The sequence below is a fragment of the Alternaria burnsii genome (assembly GCF_013036055.1).
Source record: "Alternaria burnsii strain CBS107.38 chromosome Unknown 705, whole genome shotgun sequence".
In the NCBI taxonomy this organism is placed as follows: Eukaryota; Fungi; Ascomycota; class Dothideomycetes; order Pleosporales; family Pleosporaceae; genus Alternaria; species Alternaria burnsii.
Window position 1 is genome coordinate 1,603,891 of NW_024066107.1, and position 15,904 is coordinate 1,619,794.

Below are 15,904 nucleotides of genomic sequence, written 5' to 3' on the forward strand. Positions count from 1 at the left end.
GCGTAGTTGATAAGACACCATGGCCGGCGAACTCATTTTCTGCTTACAAGATGAGGCCTGTAAGCGCTCAAGTATCCGACGTAGACGCGTAGCTACATTATGCTGTTAATCGAGGTATGTAATTTGGATAAAGACTGAGATGCTCCGCTGTCGTACATGCTGGGATCTGGTGGCTCGTTTCTAGACTCGGTTTAATTCGCGCACAGGATTCTTATCTTCGAACGATCCGTAAACTCGAAATGAGGATGCAGCCAGCCTGCTATTCACTGCCTGAGTTTCTACATTCATCAGTACGACACTTTGAAGATGAAGTGAGGAAAAATACGCACGGACAATGAAGACGTCGGCGGATCCCCGCTGTGGAAGCCGGCCGCGCCCGTCGTTGATTGCGACACCTAGCTACGGAATCGTGCCGATTTCTAGGACACTCCCATTTACCGGATTGCGTCCGGAGTTCACGATGCCAAGATATTCATGATGACCGTTGGTGCATGGGGAGCCATTGAGGTTCCAGCACTGTGCACTGTGGTGTTGAGAAACATCGAGGTCCTGCCGAACCCTGAGAGAGTTTGCAGGCTAAACCTTCCAGGGATTCACTTTCAAAAGTCACATGACCATGTCGGATCGTCAGGAACGTCTATGGCCTTAGGGCTTACGATAGACGGAGTCATCGACAGCGAAGTTCTATTCTGCTCGCTTCACAGCACGGTGCAGGAACTCGCAGCAGATGCTCTCTGTCGACTGCGGACATCCGAGGATGCGAAAATAGACGTTGCAATGCCATCGGCGTCGCACCAGCCCTGGGAGTCGTCTCCAGCGCCAAACGCGGGCTTCTCACCTTGTCATACCTGGTGCTTCACCAGCAAAACTCAATGGAGTGCCAAAATTACTCGCAGTCGACAAAAAAAGATATTCTGATCTCATGAAACGGACAGGCGCGTCACAAACAGACCCTAGAAGTTTGTTGTTGCTCGGCTGGCGTTAGCATCTCGCGAGTCGACCAATGATGAGAGCCCCTGAGCCCTTCGGCCCCTCTGTCCGAAGTCTGTCCCTGAGGCTCAGGCTCTCCTACGGGGACGGGGACTACACTACGGGACAGATGCGGCGCAGGTACACACTGTTTCAGCCCTAGGACTCACGACTCTTGGGGGCGATGCTATGTGCCGAACCGGAGGCATTGAGTTGGGGGAGTCGTATGGATGTTGGGATACCGGTGGTGGGTTAGATGCAAAAGAGCTACTCATTGAACGCGGTCTCCGCTGGAGTTCCGAATAGCGAAAGGGTATATATGTCTTCGTCTTGACCGTGGAAGAGAATCATCATCACAACCACTCTCATCACTACTACAACCACCTCTACACTTCGATCCTCCACCCAACGCCAAAAAAACCACCTCAACACATTCACAATGGCATCAATCGAGCAGACATGGAGCCTTGCCGGCAAGGTCGCCGTTGTTACCGGCTCAGGTAAGCTCAAGCATATCCAAGATCACATCTACAATACTAACTATGACTCAGGCCGTGGTATCGGAAAGGCGATGGCCATTGAGCTGGCCAAGCGTGGCGCAAAGGTCGCCGTCAACTACGCCAACGCCGTCGAGGGAGCTGAGCAGGTTGTCAAGGAGATCAAGGCCCTTGGTAATGGCTCAGATGCCGCTGCCTTCAAGGCTAACGTTGGCAACGTCGAGGAGTCTGAGAAGCTGATGGATGACGTTGTTGCCCACTTCGGCAAGCTCGACATCTGCTGCTCAAACTCTGGTGTCGTCTCCTTCGGTCACTTCAAGGACGTCACACCCGAGGAGTTCGACCGTGTCTTCACCATTAACACCCGTGGTCAGTTCTTCGTCGCCAAGGCGGCATACAAGAGGATGGAGATGGGTGGTCGCATCATCCTTATGGGATCCATCACTGGTCAGGCCAAGGGTGTACCCAAGCACGCTGTCTACTCCGGCTCAAAGGGTGCCATTGAGACCTTCACCAGGTGCATGGCTATCGGTAAGTCGGATCATTTTCACACCCACTTTATTTACTGACGAAGCTTCAGATGCTGGCGAGAAGAAGATCACCGTCAACTGCGTTGCACCCGGTGGCATCAAGACCGACATGTACCACGCAGTGTGCCGCGAGTACATTCCCGGTGGTGAGAAGCTCTCCGATGACCAGGTCGACGAGTACGCCTGCACATGGTCCCCTCACAACCGTGTCGGCCAGCCAGTAGACATTGCCCGTGTCGTCTGCTTCCTTGCTTCTCAAGACGGTGACTGGGTCAACGGAAAGGTCATTGGCATTGATGGCGCTGCTTGCATGTAAGCGGGCCTTCTTTGATAAAGCATGTTTTCTTTGGATGTTTTGCGCAGTCATGAGCTAGCATGTATTGGCGTTCTTCTCAAGCGAAGAAGATAATGAAACGTTTAAGCACACTTCAACTAGCATTGCCCACCCACTCTCACTGTGACCCATACTCACCGGTACCTGGCAAAGCAATCATCATTCACGCACCACTGCATTGTGGTGGTGGTGTGGGAACTACGAGCACGTCTTCTTTTCTTTTTCGATCCAGGCTACCTAGCTATCTTCAAGATGTATTAACATGTCTTGACCGCCTCACCAACTCACACATACTTTCATCTTCACCGCCGCCTTCATGTCCTTTTTTTGCGCCTGTGGAGAAATTGCTACCATTCACGACCATCGTAAGGATAGCAGCCCCGCCTTCCTACGTTCGACTAAAACCTCACTGTGTATCTTCGTCTTACCTTGCTAGCGGCCCGCGGCACCCAGCCTCCACAATTGATGCACGTTTAGCACATATGCTAGACAACTGTCCCGAGCCTTGAGAGTACACCGTTCAATCGTGAAGTAAGTTTTATGACTAAGTAAGGAAAAACCGAAGGAATGCAGATGCGTCTGCGACGGCAGCAGTACCTAGGTATCTAGCCGTTCTCGGTTCGAGCGTGGCGCACGGACGTCGAGGGTCGCGAGATCTACCACTCGCATTACTACGCGCTGGATTTACCGCTCCATCAACAACCGTGATTCTGTACTTCGCGTATATGCGCCAGCTATTTCGGATCACAAGCGATGTCTTCTTGAACAGCAAAGTGAGAATTTGAGCAGCGATACGACTCGTCAGCGTGTAGCGAGAGGGTAATCCTTCAGATGTCTATAAGCGCTCCATGGAATCCAAGAATAGCCAACATTACAAAGAATACCAAGAGCCACATAGATATAGAAAGAACTATCATAGCGTGGCGCAGTCGTCAGTTCTTAGGCTTCAGCCGTTCCTTGTCCGCGTATTCCCCACTATGACACGTCGAGACAAAGGTTACGATCGAACACGCGGATCTGGAACATGTTCTATAAGCAACGATTGATACCACAAGACGCAGTCAACTTTCTAATCGAGCCCAGTCTTTCTATGACACAAGATTCGTTCGAGACCTAGAGGCAGATGTATGACAATCGCGCTGGATGGACTTCTCTCGCAGTATAGCTCAGCCACTACAATGTCAAAACCCCAAGTCAGCCATTTCGACGGCCCTAGCAGGATTGCTAAACGCTCACTGGGTGTCTTTCAAGCAGATATTCGAACAATTCACATCCGAAATGACTGTGTGAGACGAGGCTTGTTCATCCCCGGCATGCTATTGTGCTATTCTCTGCGTTCTTGTCACGCAGCAAGCCTGGGGCTGTGGAGCTGACCAAATTAGCGACTCAGCGCGGCAAGAATGACACAGCTTACTGCCAAATATTAGCATCATCACCCTGAGGCTATGTGTAGAACATGTGGAATAGTATGTTGTTGGTGGAATTGCTACATGATTATATATCGGTAGACATTCTTCTTGGTCAACTTCATGACCACAGTACCTTCTTGAGAATATTTTCATCGCATACTACCAATCCTACAAATTCGCAACATATCAATCCATAATTCAATATGGTCGTCATCACATCGATTACTCTGTCAGCCGCAACGCTAATCAGTCTCACCACTGCTATCCCAGCGCAGTCAGTTCGGTCTACTGGTGTAATATACCGCGTCTTTGCTGGCTCTACAGCCGCCAACAATGGCCTTCGTTCGAGCCTGAAAATGTCATGGCTGAACCTGGCGATCTGATGGAATTTCACTTTCTTACTAAAGCGCACACGTTTGTGAAATCCTCGTTCGACAAACCATGCCAGCCTCTCGGCGGTGACAACGCCATTTTCTCCGGCTTCAACTTCAACACTACTGCAGGAGAGGCGCCAAACGTCTTCACCTTCATCGTGCCAGACAAGAACCCGATTTGGTATTACTGCTCTCAGTCCAATGGTAACCACTGCCAAAAGGTATGAGCGGTATGATCAACCAGAATTTCAACTCAAACAAGACACTGGTAAAGTACAAGGACAATGCCGTCAACACCATCACTAAGCAGCCTTTTACCGATCCGCTTGCTTCTCAAGCTGGGATGATTCTGCCAAACATGCCTTTATGAGCACTTGGGTGTAGTGGTCGTGCGTGCTGTAACGGCTGCAAAGTTTTTCTTTCAGATTTTTCTCTTAGCATAGTATTTGGCGTTGATTTATTGTTACCACAACCTGTATCGCATTTGAATTGGCTTCTGATGTCTTGTACTTCTTACACCTACTGTTGCTAAGAAGCTTGGTCTATTTATGTTATACCAAATGTTGGAACCATTATTATCACCATAGCTTAATCTATATCGCTCTATTTGGCTTGTCCAGCTCATACCACTACTCAAAGTTATGATCAAGGGCAGCTGAACCTAGCACTCGTATCGACACCATGAACAAGCAATCTCCCGACATAAATAGGAAAACCTCATACGGACTCAAAAACAGAGATAATCTGCCCGGTGTAGCAAAAGGGAATAAGAGATCGGACGACAAGCTACTTTTCAGTGAAATCAACGGCGAGAATCTGCACAAGGGAGCTTGTTCTTATTGCGTCACAAGTGATGCCTAAAGCTTACTCCGAGGCTGATACATGAAGACTAGCTCTTTCTTACGGTTAGAGCGAATTGTTGACAAGCTTACACGATCTTTTAATCAAATACGATACCAATAGATTCTGGAAAAGTAAGTTTGCTACTCATGGACAATGCGAAAGCTTTTTGCAATCTCGTGACAAAAGATTCTTTGATATAGCCTTTGGAGACAACATGCCAATCACAACTTGTCTTGGTTTGCCAGTCACGCTGAAGTTTGCTCTTGGATTTCTCCCTCCACAGGTGCTGTCTTGTGGGCAGTTCTTTGTATGTCCCATGTATCTAATGTTTGTTTTCTAGTTGCAAGATCGAGCATCAATTATATCCTTGACTACCTTAAACCATCCTGACCTTAATATGAACGTCTGCTCCTGACTGATTCAGCTGAACGGTCACCATGGCTCGTACACGGGCTACCAAAGGGCGGCCTCGACCACCATCACGCAACACCATTGCTAAGATCGTACCAAGACTCGAATCTACAGTCGAAGCACTCCGTGCATTAATAACATCCATAGAACTAGACAACAACAAGGTAGACAAGACACCTCTTGTTCTCGACAAAGGACGAGAGCGCGGTACTGCAGATTTTGTGCGAGATATGGATGAAGAAGATGATATGGTAGATGTAATGAAGGTCGCAGCATGCGCAAAAAGGCGCATTCAAGGTCCAGCGCCAAAAGCTTCAGCGACGAAGAAACATAAGCCATTTCCAGCTATTTATACTGCTCGTACTACACGTTCGAAGACTCTGACTTCCAGAATCAAATCGGACAGCATTCATTCTGACACCGAAACCGATACTTATAGCGAGTCAGAACATGATTTCAAGGCATGTGACAGCACGATCATGAACACTGGTAGCTTTCGGAAGAATGCGGAGATTTCTCACATCAACTCATCTCTTGATCTCCTACGCCCATACATGGCCTTTCAGCTTTCAGTTTCTGGACTCTCAGGTAAAGCATACGAGGCTGCCCAAGTATCTATGGCATCAGTGCTTGATGTGGTAGAGAGCTTAGAGAAACAGGGAAGCATAGCTCCAATGAAAAAGCGCAATAGCCTAAGGAGCAGTGCTGAGGATGGTGAGGTTTGTACAGATCGAGAGAACAGAGCAGGTGGGGAAGAGGAGGAAGATGTGTTGCTGAGAAAACAACGAGATTTGAATGAACAAACGTGGAAGAGACTTGAGCAGAACAAGAGGAGAAAGGAAAAACGGGGTAAGGATAATAGACACGCAGTAAGTTCCTCATGACATATACCTTCTCCACCTTTCCCATTATATGCTAAAATTGTTAGATCATACGTCCCTCTTCCAGCTCTTCAGCCTCCTTCGATGCAGCAACAGAAGTAGCAAGCGACACAGAAGATGAAGCCAAGTATCCACCGACCAAGTCTTTCTCTGTACTCTCCACAACATCATCTTACCAATCCCTTCACAGATCAACAGATTCAGCCGAGACCAGTTCGGTAAGTTTCTGTTTTCCGCTTTTTTTTTTGAGGCGAGGATGACAATGGCAATGACGCTAATCAGATACAGTAGGAAGGCGAAGAAAGCGATATAATGGAGCGTCGCGAGAAGAATGCACTGCGACGAAGGAAAGCGAGGCAGCAAAGGCGAAATGTACGAAAAAGAGAAGAACGTGACTCGGAGAGTGAAGCGCATACAGAAGTGGATGTCGCAGGGCGAAAGGAGTCAGAAAAGAGAACACCTATGTTGGCGAGCCAAGAATGTGGCAAGAAAGTAATGGTAGAATTTCTCCCTGTAGCATGGTGATGGCATCTTGAACACATTCCCGTAGGCCTGTATACGAGTATATACAGTCGTTTATCGTACTATGCTTGATTCACCGACGAGTCTCACATCTTGATCCTCAGGCCGGTGTTCCCTGTCCGTTCTGTGCCTGACCGCCCACTGGCAGCACCCATACTATCCGCGTCGCTATCATCTCGATCTTGATAATCTTCTTGTCCATCGTCCATGATGCCCAAGCCTAGCGTGCCGACTTTGAATGTATTGCCGCACCACTCGCTGAATACATCCGGATCCCACACGCCATCCTCCCTACCTTTGCCCTTGGTGCTTCTGCTGATGCCGTTTTGGTTGGCAAGGGATGGAGAGTATGACGTGTCGTACCAATCTTCATACGTCTGCGTGACAGATTCCATTACAGCTGCCACGAGCATCTCACGTGTACGTGCGTCAGTAATGTATTCTTCCAGTTTCGATCGTAAGAACGGTGTCTCTTGCTCGATGTTCTGTCGGATCTTGCTCGTGCGCGCAGGGGCCTCTCTCGGTGGTACCTTCTTGTTGTTCTTGGTATCGATCGGAGCTGTCATGCGAGTGACAAACTGTCCAGTGAAGTCGTTAATCGCTTGACGTAGGCGCGCGTCTACTTCAGCTTTGGCATCCAACATGTTCTCTACAACTTTGGGGATGAGCAGACCGACCAGGTTGCGCGGGTTGAAGAGACCGCCACGAGCACGCAGCTCCCAGAACGTGTTTGTGACACTGGAGAAGTTGTATTGGACTTCAGTTTCTGGTGTAACGAACTCTATGTCGAAAGCCACAATCTGCTGCTTCAGGAGTAGGAGGTGCGATACTAGGAAGAGAGCAGCGTCGGTCGGCGAGACGGATTTGGCTAGCAATGTGCTGGCTTGAGCAAGCGAAAGCGTGGTGCTGTGAACAATGTGATGGGCCAAGTCGTCGAACACAGAGGACTGGGAGCATATTAGTATGGATAGGTTATGCGGCTGTTCAAGAACCTACATGGACAAGCCTGTAGATTTTGCTGAGCAACCAGATCGCTTTACGCAATGTAGGGTACCAGTCTTTGAAGGCCGCTTCAGTGTTGAAGTTCCACCGCGCATCTGGATCGTCGTCCTCGACTATTGTAGGCGTCTTTGGCATCAATGGGGTGGGCGGCACTTCGGACTTGGGTTGCTTCTTGCCAGACAAGACGGGTTGATGCGACTTTGTTCCGGAGGTGGCGTACTTCTTGTTCTTTGCTGGGTAGTCGAGATCTTCTGGTTTGGGCTTGTATCTCTCAATATCATCCCGCAGAATTGCAAGCGATAGGAAGACCAGTCTGTTTTGTGCATCTTGCAGTGCGGGATGTACAATGACAGAGAAGTCCAGCTTGTTTGCGTCGACGGGCGATTCTTCCTCTTCCTCCTCCATGTATCGTGTTTGTATCAGGGTACATAACTCGCACAGCTTAAGTATTTGCGTCTCATGGATAGTGCGTGGTCGGAGGTAGTCGTAGAGAGGTTCACACACGGCTTCCAAGAAGTCGTACAATCCGCCGTCGCCGTCGAACCATTCCCGCCATAAGTCGCACTCGTCGAAACATATGCCTCGTATGTAGCTTATGCTACTCCGCGCAAAAGCTACAAGGTCTGTCGATGTGCTTGGAGCTTGTGCAATGTCTCCAATTTTCTTTGTAACGATAGGAAGGATGAGGCGGCCACGAGTGGCCGAGTAGCTCTGATACAGCTCATTCATCAGACTTTGGTACTCTGCTTCGCCGCCTGGCGCTGCTCCAGCTGGCAGCACTGCGCGCTTCTGTATCTCGATGCCTATACTCTTCAACTCTGGGGCTCCGACGCGGAACTTGGCGTAGAGCAGTGCAGACATGGTCGTGTCGTTCAGTTGTCTATCCGCTATCCGCTTAGATACATCGGCTGCAATCTCTCGAAGTGCTTCGGTGAAATGAACACGGATGAGCGTGAGTGCGCGAGTGAGGAGTAATCGGTATCTGGATCGGTACGTTTCGGCCTCTCGATGTTTGGAATGCGCCTGCATGTATTCTAGACAGCTGTCCAAATTCGCCAGCATGTCGACGAATTCGCTGCCCCGCACTATCTTGCCCGCGCCTGGAGCATTGAGCCGTTTGGTAGTAGGTTCGAGGTACAGATAGTATCGGAGGTTCTGTTCCATGTCATCGGCGAGCTTGGTAATGCGCTTCTGGTCGTCGATGAGGCCTTCACATTGTGTGCGAAATGCGTTTGTCTGGGCTTCGACAACCTTGAAGGATTCGGAGAGGGAGGAGAGGACATGAAGGGTAGAAGTAGTGTCAGAGGTGATGGTGTCGAGGTGGTTTCGCGTCATGTGCAGCTGGTGCTGGTAGAGCGTGTACTCGTCGTGGCTGGCTTCCAGCAGCTCGTCGCTGAGGCCGCCATACCAATCGGCAAAGTCGAGCTCGGTGCTGATGTCCTCACGCGACTTCTTCTTCTTCTCCAGTGCTCTTTCCTTCCTCAGGTGTGCGCGCACGACCGTGTAGAAGTCACTGTACGACTTGGCGCGTCTGGCCACGGTGGCCGGTGGAGGGCCATTGAGCCTTCCGGATCGGTCCTCATCTGCCGTCTCTGGGATGGCTTCTACGCGCTCCAAGTCAGCCTGACTCTCCTGCAAAGTACAATCATCAGAAGTGCTCAAACGTACCCGGCAGCGGATGGTGGGCTTACGTTGTCCTGTTTCAGCAGGCTCTCTCTCCGGCGGTGCTTGCCCTTTTCCTGGGGCTTGGCTGTGCGCGGGACAAAGGCCGTGTACCACGAGTCTGCCTCATACATTCTCGCACAATTCGGAAGCTGGCGGGGTTCTTGTCGGTGTGGACAGCAAACACAACGACGCCAGCTTCCACATGTCGGAGCTCGGTGATGCTCGTGGGGGTGCAGCGGATGGCGCCAGTCTAGATTGGTGCTAGCCTCGCTGTCAACTGGGGACAAAGTCTAGAGCGTCATTGATCACGCCGCTACGATTTGGACAAACTATCGTAGCTGGCCAATTACCAATGCTCCAACTATAATCGGACCTGACCTTTGGACATTGTTGCAAATGTCGTTCTCTTGATTCCACCAGACACTCCTGAGTCGACACTGCTACCACTAACCTACAAGTCTCGATATACTACACCATGCTCAGCACCAAATGTGTGGCACGCGCATCCCTACGAACGCCTCATGCCCCGCGGCTATCTAGGCACATAGCGACCAGACCCCCGCCATCCCACGTCCGCACAGCTTCGCACCCTTATGCACAGCGACGACAACAGCATTTCGTCCGATCCATAGCTACCGTCGGTGCGCTCTGGGCCACCGCTACCGCATGGCAATGGTGCAATGGCGAGTCCATCATACGAGATGCGCACGCTGAAGAGCAAGAGGAGCCCGAAATAAAGTTTGAAGCACCACGGCGACAGGCCACGTCGAGCGACGACAACAGGAACATCATCAGCTCACAGCACCTTCAGGTGATAAAGAGCTGGGAGAATCCTGGCGTGTACGCATGGGGCTCAAATGCGGGCAAGGTCGTGGCACCCGACTCAGACGAGAGATACATAAAGACACCAAGGCGCCTGGCATTCTTTGACGGAAAGCTGCTGAGAGATATCAAGCTGGACAGAAATTTTGGCGCTGCCATTGACGAGAAGGGCGATCTCCTACAGTGGGGCACCGCCTTCGCCAACGATATCAAGGAGCCTACCAAGACTCTTACTGGCCACAACCTTACATCACTGGCCATCTCACGCGATCGAATTATTGGCCTTTCCAAGAACGGCTCCGTATACTCTATACCCGTCTCGCAGGCGGAGCAGAAGGAAGGTCCCAAGCCGCCATCTGGGTCCTGGATCCCCTTCTGGGGCGGTTTCAACAATATCTCGTACCGAAAGCGCACGCCTGAGAATCTGGGGTGGAATGAGCGCGTTACAGATATTGTCTCTGGTCTAGAGCACGCCCTCATGCTCACGTCTTCCGGCCGTGTCTTCTCCTTCGCATCAGGCTCACAAGACTTCCCTAGCAAGGGCCAAATGGGTATACCCGGTCTGTCGTGGGAGAGTCGACCGCCTGGGCCTTTCGACATTCCTCACGAGATCACTACGCTCAAGGGCTTCCCCGTCAAGAAGATCGCTGCTGGTGACTACCACAGCTTAGTCTGCGACTCCGAAGGACGCGCTTTTACTTTTGGCGACAACACCTCTGGCCAATTGGGCTTCCCGTACAATGCTGAGGCACAAAGCGTTGACGCTCCATCCCTACTCCCAACACAAAAGCTCTACTCTGGCCAGGTAGGCAAGGTAACAAACGTCTTCGCTGGCGGCAATACGTCCTTCCTTGCTACCGAAGCGACCAAGGGCAACAAAACCACCGCAGACACCTGGGCCTTCGGATTCGGTCTGACAGGCCAACTAGGTACTGGTCGATGGGTGCACACACAGGCAGACCCCGTCAAAGTCCCTGCTTTCTCCGGTCTCTTCGAATGGGATGAAGTCAAGAACACTGCAATTCCCATTCGCCTATCCACCATCTCTGTCGGCGCAACACATGCTGCCGCCATTCTCGACAATGTCGCCAGCGTCGCTGTATCCGGTCGATCGAGAAAGTTGACAGACAACGATACGAACTGGGGTCGCGACATCTTGTTCTGGGGCAACAACGAGTTCTACCAGATTGGTAGTGGAAAGCGGAGCAACCTAGCCACACCAGCATATATACAGCCACTTGACCAAGCCGCCGAGCTAGAACGCGCTGCGTCTGCCGGTGGGTTCGGAAAACAACTAAGAGAGAAGGAAATGCATCGGTTCCAAATTACACCAAGGAACAAGGTCAAGGTCAACGGCCGGACAGTCGAGTTTGAGCAAAAGGTAGAGTGTGGACGTGGATGCACTGCTGTTTATTCTGCTATCTAATTTGCTAGGCAAAGCCCCTTTTGATTCTTGTACATATACCTCCGCCTTTTAGGGCGCTCATCGCTACGTTTGACGACATGTTGTAAGATTAGGTTCAGGATACGCGATATCTCTCTCAAACCAAATAAGAAGTATTTGATAATCAAGATCATATCGTCATAACGATGGGTGAGTCCACACATTCGCTAGCGCGTCTTCATGACTAGACTCTCAGGGTCGGATATAAAACTATGCTCCGGATATTGACGTGCGCATGTCGTGGGCCTGCGGACTCCACTCCTCATCAACATAAAATCGGATGGAAGCGTTCCACGCGTCCACCCGGTCAGAATTCTGGAACCGACGAGTAACAATGACGTTTGCGTCATCACGCGTAGGACTATGCACAGTATGACGGAAGGCAATTACAAAGAAACAAGAAATACTATTGCAAAAGCCCAACGAGCGAGATTGCAAGTAAAACCCCAGCTAACTTCTGTTTCATTCGCAAGCATACAAGCGATAAGTTTGACCTTTTTCTCTCCTATGATGTCTTCTCCATCTTCCGACTCCGAGGCACGCCTTCCCTTTGATACTCCCGCAGCTACCGAAAACAACAGCGGCTACTACCTTGAATGCAATGGAATCTTCAGTTTCGCAGATCACTACTTGCCTCGTGGTACGCCGCCTTCGCATCAGTACATTTCGCCTGATATGCAGAGTCTAGATTATCTGAAGGGTGTTCCGAGGGCGAGTATGTATACAAGTGGCTTCGATCCATTAAGGGATGTGGGTGTTGAACATGCAAGTAAATTGAGAGAGGCTGGGAATGAAGTCAGGTGGAGGCACTATGGTGATATGACGCATGGGTGGTTGCAGATGGGCGCTTGGAGTGATGAAGCAAGGAAGGCGATTGGGGATGTAGCAGGAGATTTGAAAGGATTCTGTTATGGAAAGTAGAGTCGAAATCGAATAGCCACCAAGCGGCTGATAACTGTTGAATGACTGCATCGACTACATGCCTGCGTCGATGTCCTGACTAGCTAATTTGGGTATATGGTACAAAACGTGCGCAGCTACATGACTTTTGGTATAAATGCTGTGGTTCTGGAAGGATAATTCGCAAGGTAAGAAGAGAAAAATGTCGATGCTTCAAAAGGTATAAACAAGAACGGCATACGCTACTACGAAGATGCGAGATTGAACGGTCGGAGAAAGAAACAGGCATCCGAAAAACTCCCATCAGAACCGGTAGAGATCAGAGGCTGGTATATGACAGAGTCTTTAAAGACCCATGCGCCGAATCATCGCTCTCGACTCGGCTTCCGAGAGTTCATTGCCGTCGATGTTGATGCGACCTTCTTCGACCTGAGCGAGATCTGGCTTGACTAGACCATCATGCAAATACTTGAGGAAAGAGAGAAGCTGTTCCTCAAAAGCAGCATATGGATGCCGTTCCTGAGCTGCTTCTATCGCTTGAAGACTGGACTGGGACCGGTCTCGTGGCAGAAGCTCGCTGACGTATTGTTGTTTGATCCTCGTCCATTCGCGGTTCTCTTCTCGGAGGTTGCCTTCGGCGCAAAAGAGTTTTCGCATAGCAGCTACGTCGGCTGGTTCTTCCGCCCAGCGCTCGACACCAGGGCAGCCATAGGCGAAGATGGTATTGAAAGTCTCGTCGCCGTAAGCACCATTGCGAAGATATTCGCCTATGACAGCTTGCAGCATGAATTGCCCTGCCAAGTCGAACCATTCAGAAGTTGGGAGCCAGTCATCATCCAGGTTCACACGAGCGGCCGTGAGTTCGATGAAGACTGGCAGTAAGCAGTGGAGTGAGGGTGTACCTGCTACATCAGTCACCCATCTCCTCTGATCTGGAGGCATGCTCAATGCGGATGCAAGGGCTGATCGGTTCTCGTAAAGTGCGCCATCGGATAAAGGAAAATCTTTTTGCTGGTCGAAAGGATGTTGGAGCGCAGAAGGATGCTGGGTTCGTTGTCGCCAGTACTCGCCACGGCTCTTGTTCTGCTCACGAAGACTGTCGAGTGATTCCTCAGTTGTCCATGTCTCGTCATGGTGCAGTCTGTGCGTAAAGATTAGGGCGAACTGCAACAACCGGGACCGAAACGACGCCTTGGGGTCTAGACGTCGGCCATGGTGCCTGTGACCCAAAAACGTTCTCCAATCTTCATTTGGTCAGTAAGTGCTACAACAAGGAGATGATGTCGGTTCATACCAGCAGTCATGTTGACGAGTGCATTGGGCAAATCGGAATGATAAGGGTCACTGCTTGATCTCCATTCGAATATCAAGCCAATGGCTTTGTAAACAAGAAAGTCCAAGATAGTCAAGTCGACGTCGAACTGGTCTTCTTCTTCGTTTTCCATCCGACGGGTGAGATTCAAGCAACCTTCCCGAGGGTGTCGTGTACTGTCGTAGATGTTTGCCATGTTTAGTTGCAGGGGGCTGGAAGCTTTGTGGGAAGTGCGTGAGGCAGTCAACATGAAGGGTAGGCAGATATTTATGTAAATGGAGAGCGGAAAGGACAGTAAGAAGCAAAGGCGTAGAGGGAGGGGAGGAGAGGAGGCACGACAGGGAGTGATAACAAACGGTTATAGAAGTCAGGATGTCCCCTCTAGACCCCACAGTTAGCCCACTCTGCAGAGGACAAAGACAACAGGCGGCAGGCTGGTTCCAGGGTAGATTTCATGCGTCGTGACCCGAGTGTTTGTCTCGCTGCAGGGGCAGTTTCCCAAGGCATGCGCAAGCGAGGCGAAGGAGTTCACGTCAAACAGACAGGCTGAGTCGCGGAACAAGAGGCTCCACCGGCGTCGGGTCTGAGCAACTGGAGGGGAGCGGAAGAGACCGCACCTGCATAGTGGCTTCCCTTCTGAGACGACGGCGCCGTCGGAGAAGTTGGGTCAGCAAAGAGAAGAGGGAAGAAAAAAAAAAACGGCAACTCCTGTTCGCATTCAAAGTGTCGCATGTGCTGTGTAAGCGGGCTAGCGCGAGGTACCGGTGGATTGATGGCGCATGCGCCCAAAGCCCGCGGAGTGCGCGGCGATCGTCCATGCGCGCGCCGACGCCACCAGCATTCACCACCCCACCCATCTGCTCCGACACCTGACTGAAGCTCTGAGATGCGCGCCCGTCCACGGCTGCCGTTGCTTGACCATGCTGTCTAAGAAGTCGTCGATAATCATTTCGTCTTACACTAACCTCAGCCCCCTATACTATACTCAGGTCCCGGGCTGCTGCCCTCCACAGCCGCCCAAGTCATGCCGTCATACATTCCCACGTCTTGAGCCCGCACGACAACGGCGCGGCTACGCCCAACATCACCATGTGCCCGCGTACCCCGACGACGTAGAGCTGCTGAAATGGCCAGATGCCGAAAAACCACACAAAACACCCACGCCCTACCAGATTCTCAAATGCAGAAAGGGCGATGCATACACCAAGCACCGCTTCTATGCCCTCGTCAAGCTCTACCACCCCGACCGCTGCCATGCCTCGGCCGCTATAGCCCAGCTGCCCCTTCACGTGCGCCTCGAGCGCTATCGAATGCTAGTCGCTGCACACGACATCTTGTCTGATGTCCAGAAACGCAAAGCGTATGATGCCTGGGGCCACGGCTGGGCCGGCCACCACCAGACACCCACCGTACCCCGCCATAACGACTGGAATTATGATCCAAATCGCTGGGCCACGGACCCGCGTACCAATGCGACATGGGAAGACTGGGAGCGCTGGCACTACGAGAACGGCGGCGGCGGCGGCGGCAAGGATGACGCGCGAACCATCCAGATGTCCAACTTTACCTTCATGGCCCTCATTTTTGCCTTTGTAAGCATAGGTGGTGTCGTGCAGGGCACCAGGTTCAACACCTTCAACAACTCAGTCATTGAGAGGCGGGACCAGATACACCGAGAAGCGAGCATGGAGTATCGGCGGAGTAGGAATGCGACCCTGAGCGCAAGTGGAGATCGCGACGAGCGCATACGCACCTTCCTGGAGCATAGGGAGTCGACTATTGTTGGCGAGCAATCCTACCAGCGCTTGCTCCCGCCTGCCGACACCTGCTCGCCAGAAGAGGTCAGGAGACAGTAAAATGAGCATATTCTGGTGCCCAAGACAGACTTTACTATACCCTACCAGCACATTTTGGTGCTATATCGTACGACTGCTATTACTTTCGCCGCATAAATGGAGCTAGGGCGTTTACTTCCTGTACATATGATTC

At 51.2% G+C, this 15,904-nt stretch overlaps 7 protein-coding genes across 7 annotated transcripts; 5 read left to right on the plus strand and 2 right to left on the minus strand.

The window, feature by feature from the left end:
• Positions 1-1,408: 1,408 nt before the first annotated feature.
• Positions 1,409-2,312, plus strand: GT037_000569 (uncharacterized protein; the record flags this gene model as incomplete). Its single annotated transcript, XM_038925616.1, has 3 exons — positions 1,409-1,469; positions 1,521-1,997; positions 2,047-2,312. 3 exons carry the CDS (start codon positions 1,409-1,411, stop codon positions 2,310-2,312), a joined length of 804 nt encoding a protein of 267 aa, XP_038791472.1.
• Positions 2,313-4,100: 1,788 nt separating this feature from the next.
• GT037_000570 (uncharacterized protein) lies at positions 4,101-4,483 on the plus strand (the record flags this gene model as incomplete). Its single annotated transcript, XM_038925617.1, has 2 exons — positions 4,101-4,334; positions 4,388-4,483. The coding sequence occupies 2 exons, from the start codon at positions 4,101-4,103 to the stop codon at positions 4,481-4,483; spliced, it is 330 nt and encodes a 109-aa protein (XP_038791473.1).
• Positions 4,484-5,393: 910 nt separating this feature from the next.
• On the plus strand, positions 5,394-6,773 carry GT037_000571 (uncharacterized protein; the record flags this gene model as incomplete). The annotated part of the gene is made up of 3 exons (XM_038925618.1): positions 5,394-6,236; positions 6,296-6,466; positions 6,540-6,773. 3 exons carry the CDS (start codon positions 5,394-5,396, stop codon positions 6,771-6,773), a joined length of 1,248 nt encoding a protein of 415 aa, XP_038791474.1.
• An 83-nt stretch (positions 6,774-6,856) lies between these two features.
• GT037_000572 (sec34-domain-containing protein) lies at positions 6,857-9,568 on the minus strand (the record flags this gene model as incomplete). Its single annotated transcript, XM_038925619.1, has 3 exons — positions 6,857-7,717; positions 7,767-9,404; positions 9,464-9,568. The coding sequence occupies 3 exons, from the start codon at positions 9,566-9,568 to the stop codon at positions 6,857-6,859; spliced, it is 2,604 nt and encodes an 867-aa protein (XP_038791475.1).
• A 344-nt stretch (positions 9,569-9,912) lies between these two features.
• On the plus strand, positions 9,913-11,685 carry GT037_000573 (rcc1 blip-ii protein; the record flags this gene model as incomplete). Its single annotated transcript, XM_038925620.1, has 1 exon — positions 9,913-11,685. The coding sequence occupies one exon, from the start codon at positions 9,913-9,915 to the stop codon at positions 11,683-11,685; it is 1,773 nt and encodes a 590-aa protein (XP_038791476.1).
• Positions 11,686-12,948: 1,263 nt separating this feature from the next.
• GT037_000574 (uncharacterized protein) lies at positions 12,949-14,111 on the minus strand (the record flags this gene model as incomplete). Its single annotated transcript, XM_038925621.1, has 2 exons — positions 12,949-13,847; positions 13,898-14,111. 2 exons carry the CDS (start codon positions 14,109-14,111, stop codon positions 12,949-12,951), a joined length of 1,113 nt encoding a protein of 370 aa, XP_038791477.1.
• Positions 14,112-14,835: 724 nt separating this feature from the next.
• GT037_000575 (chaperone j-domain-containing protein) lies at positions 14,836-15,771 on the plus strand (the record flags this gene model as incomplete). Its single annotated transcript, XM_038925622.1, has 1 exon — positions 14,836-15,771. One exon carries the CDS (start codon positions 14,836-14,838, stop codon positions 15,769-15,771), a length of 936 nt encoding a protein of 311 aa, XP_038791478.1.
• Between the last annotated feature and the right edge of the window lie 133 nt (positions 15,772-15,904).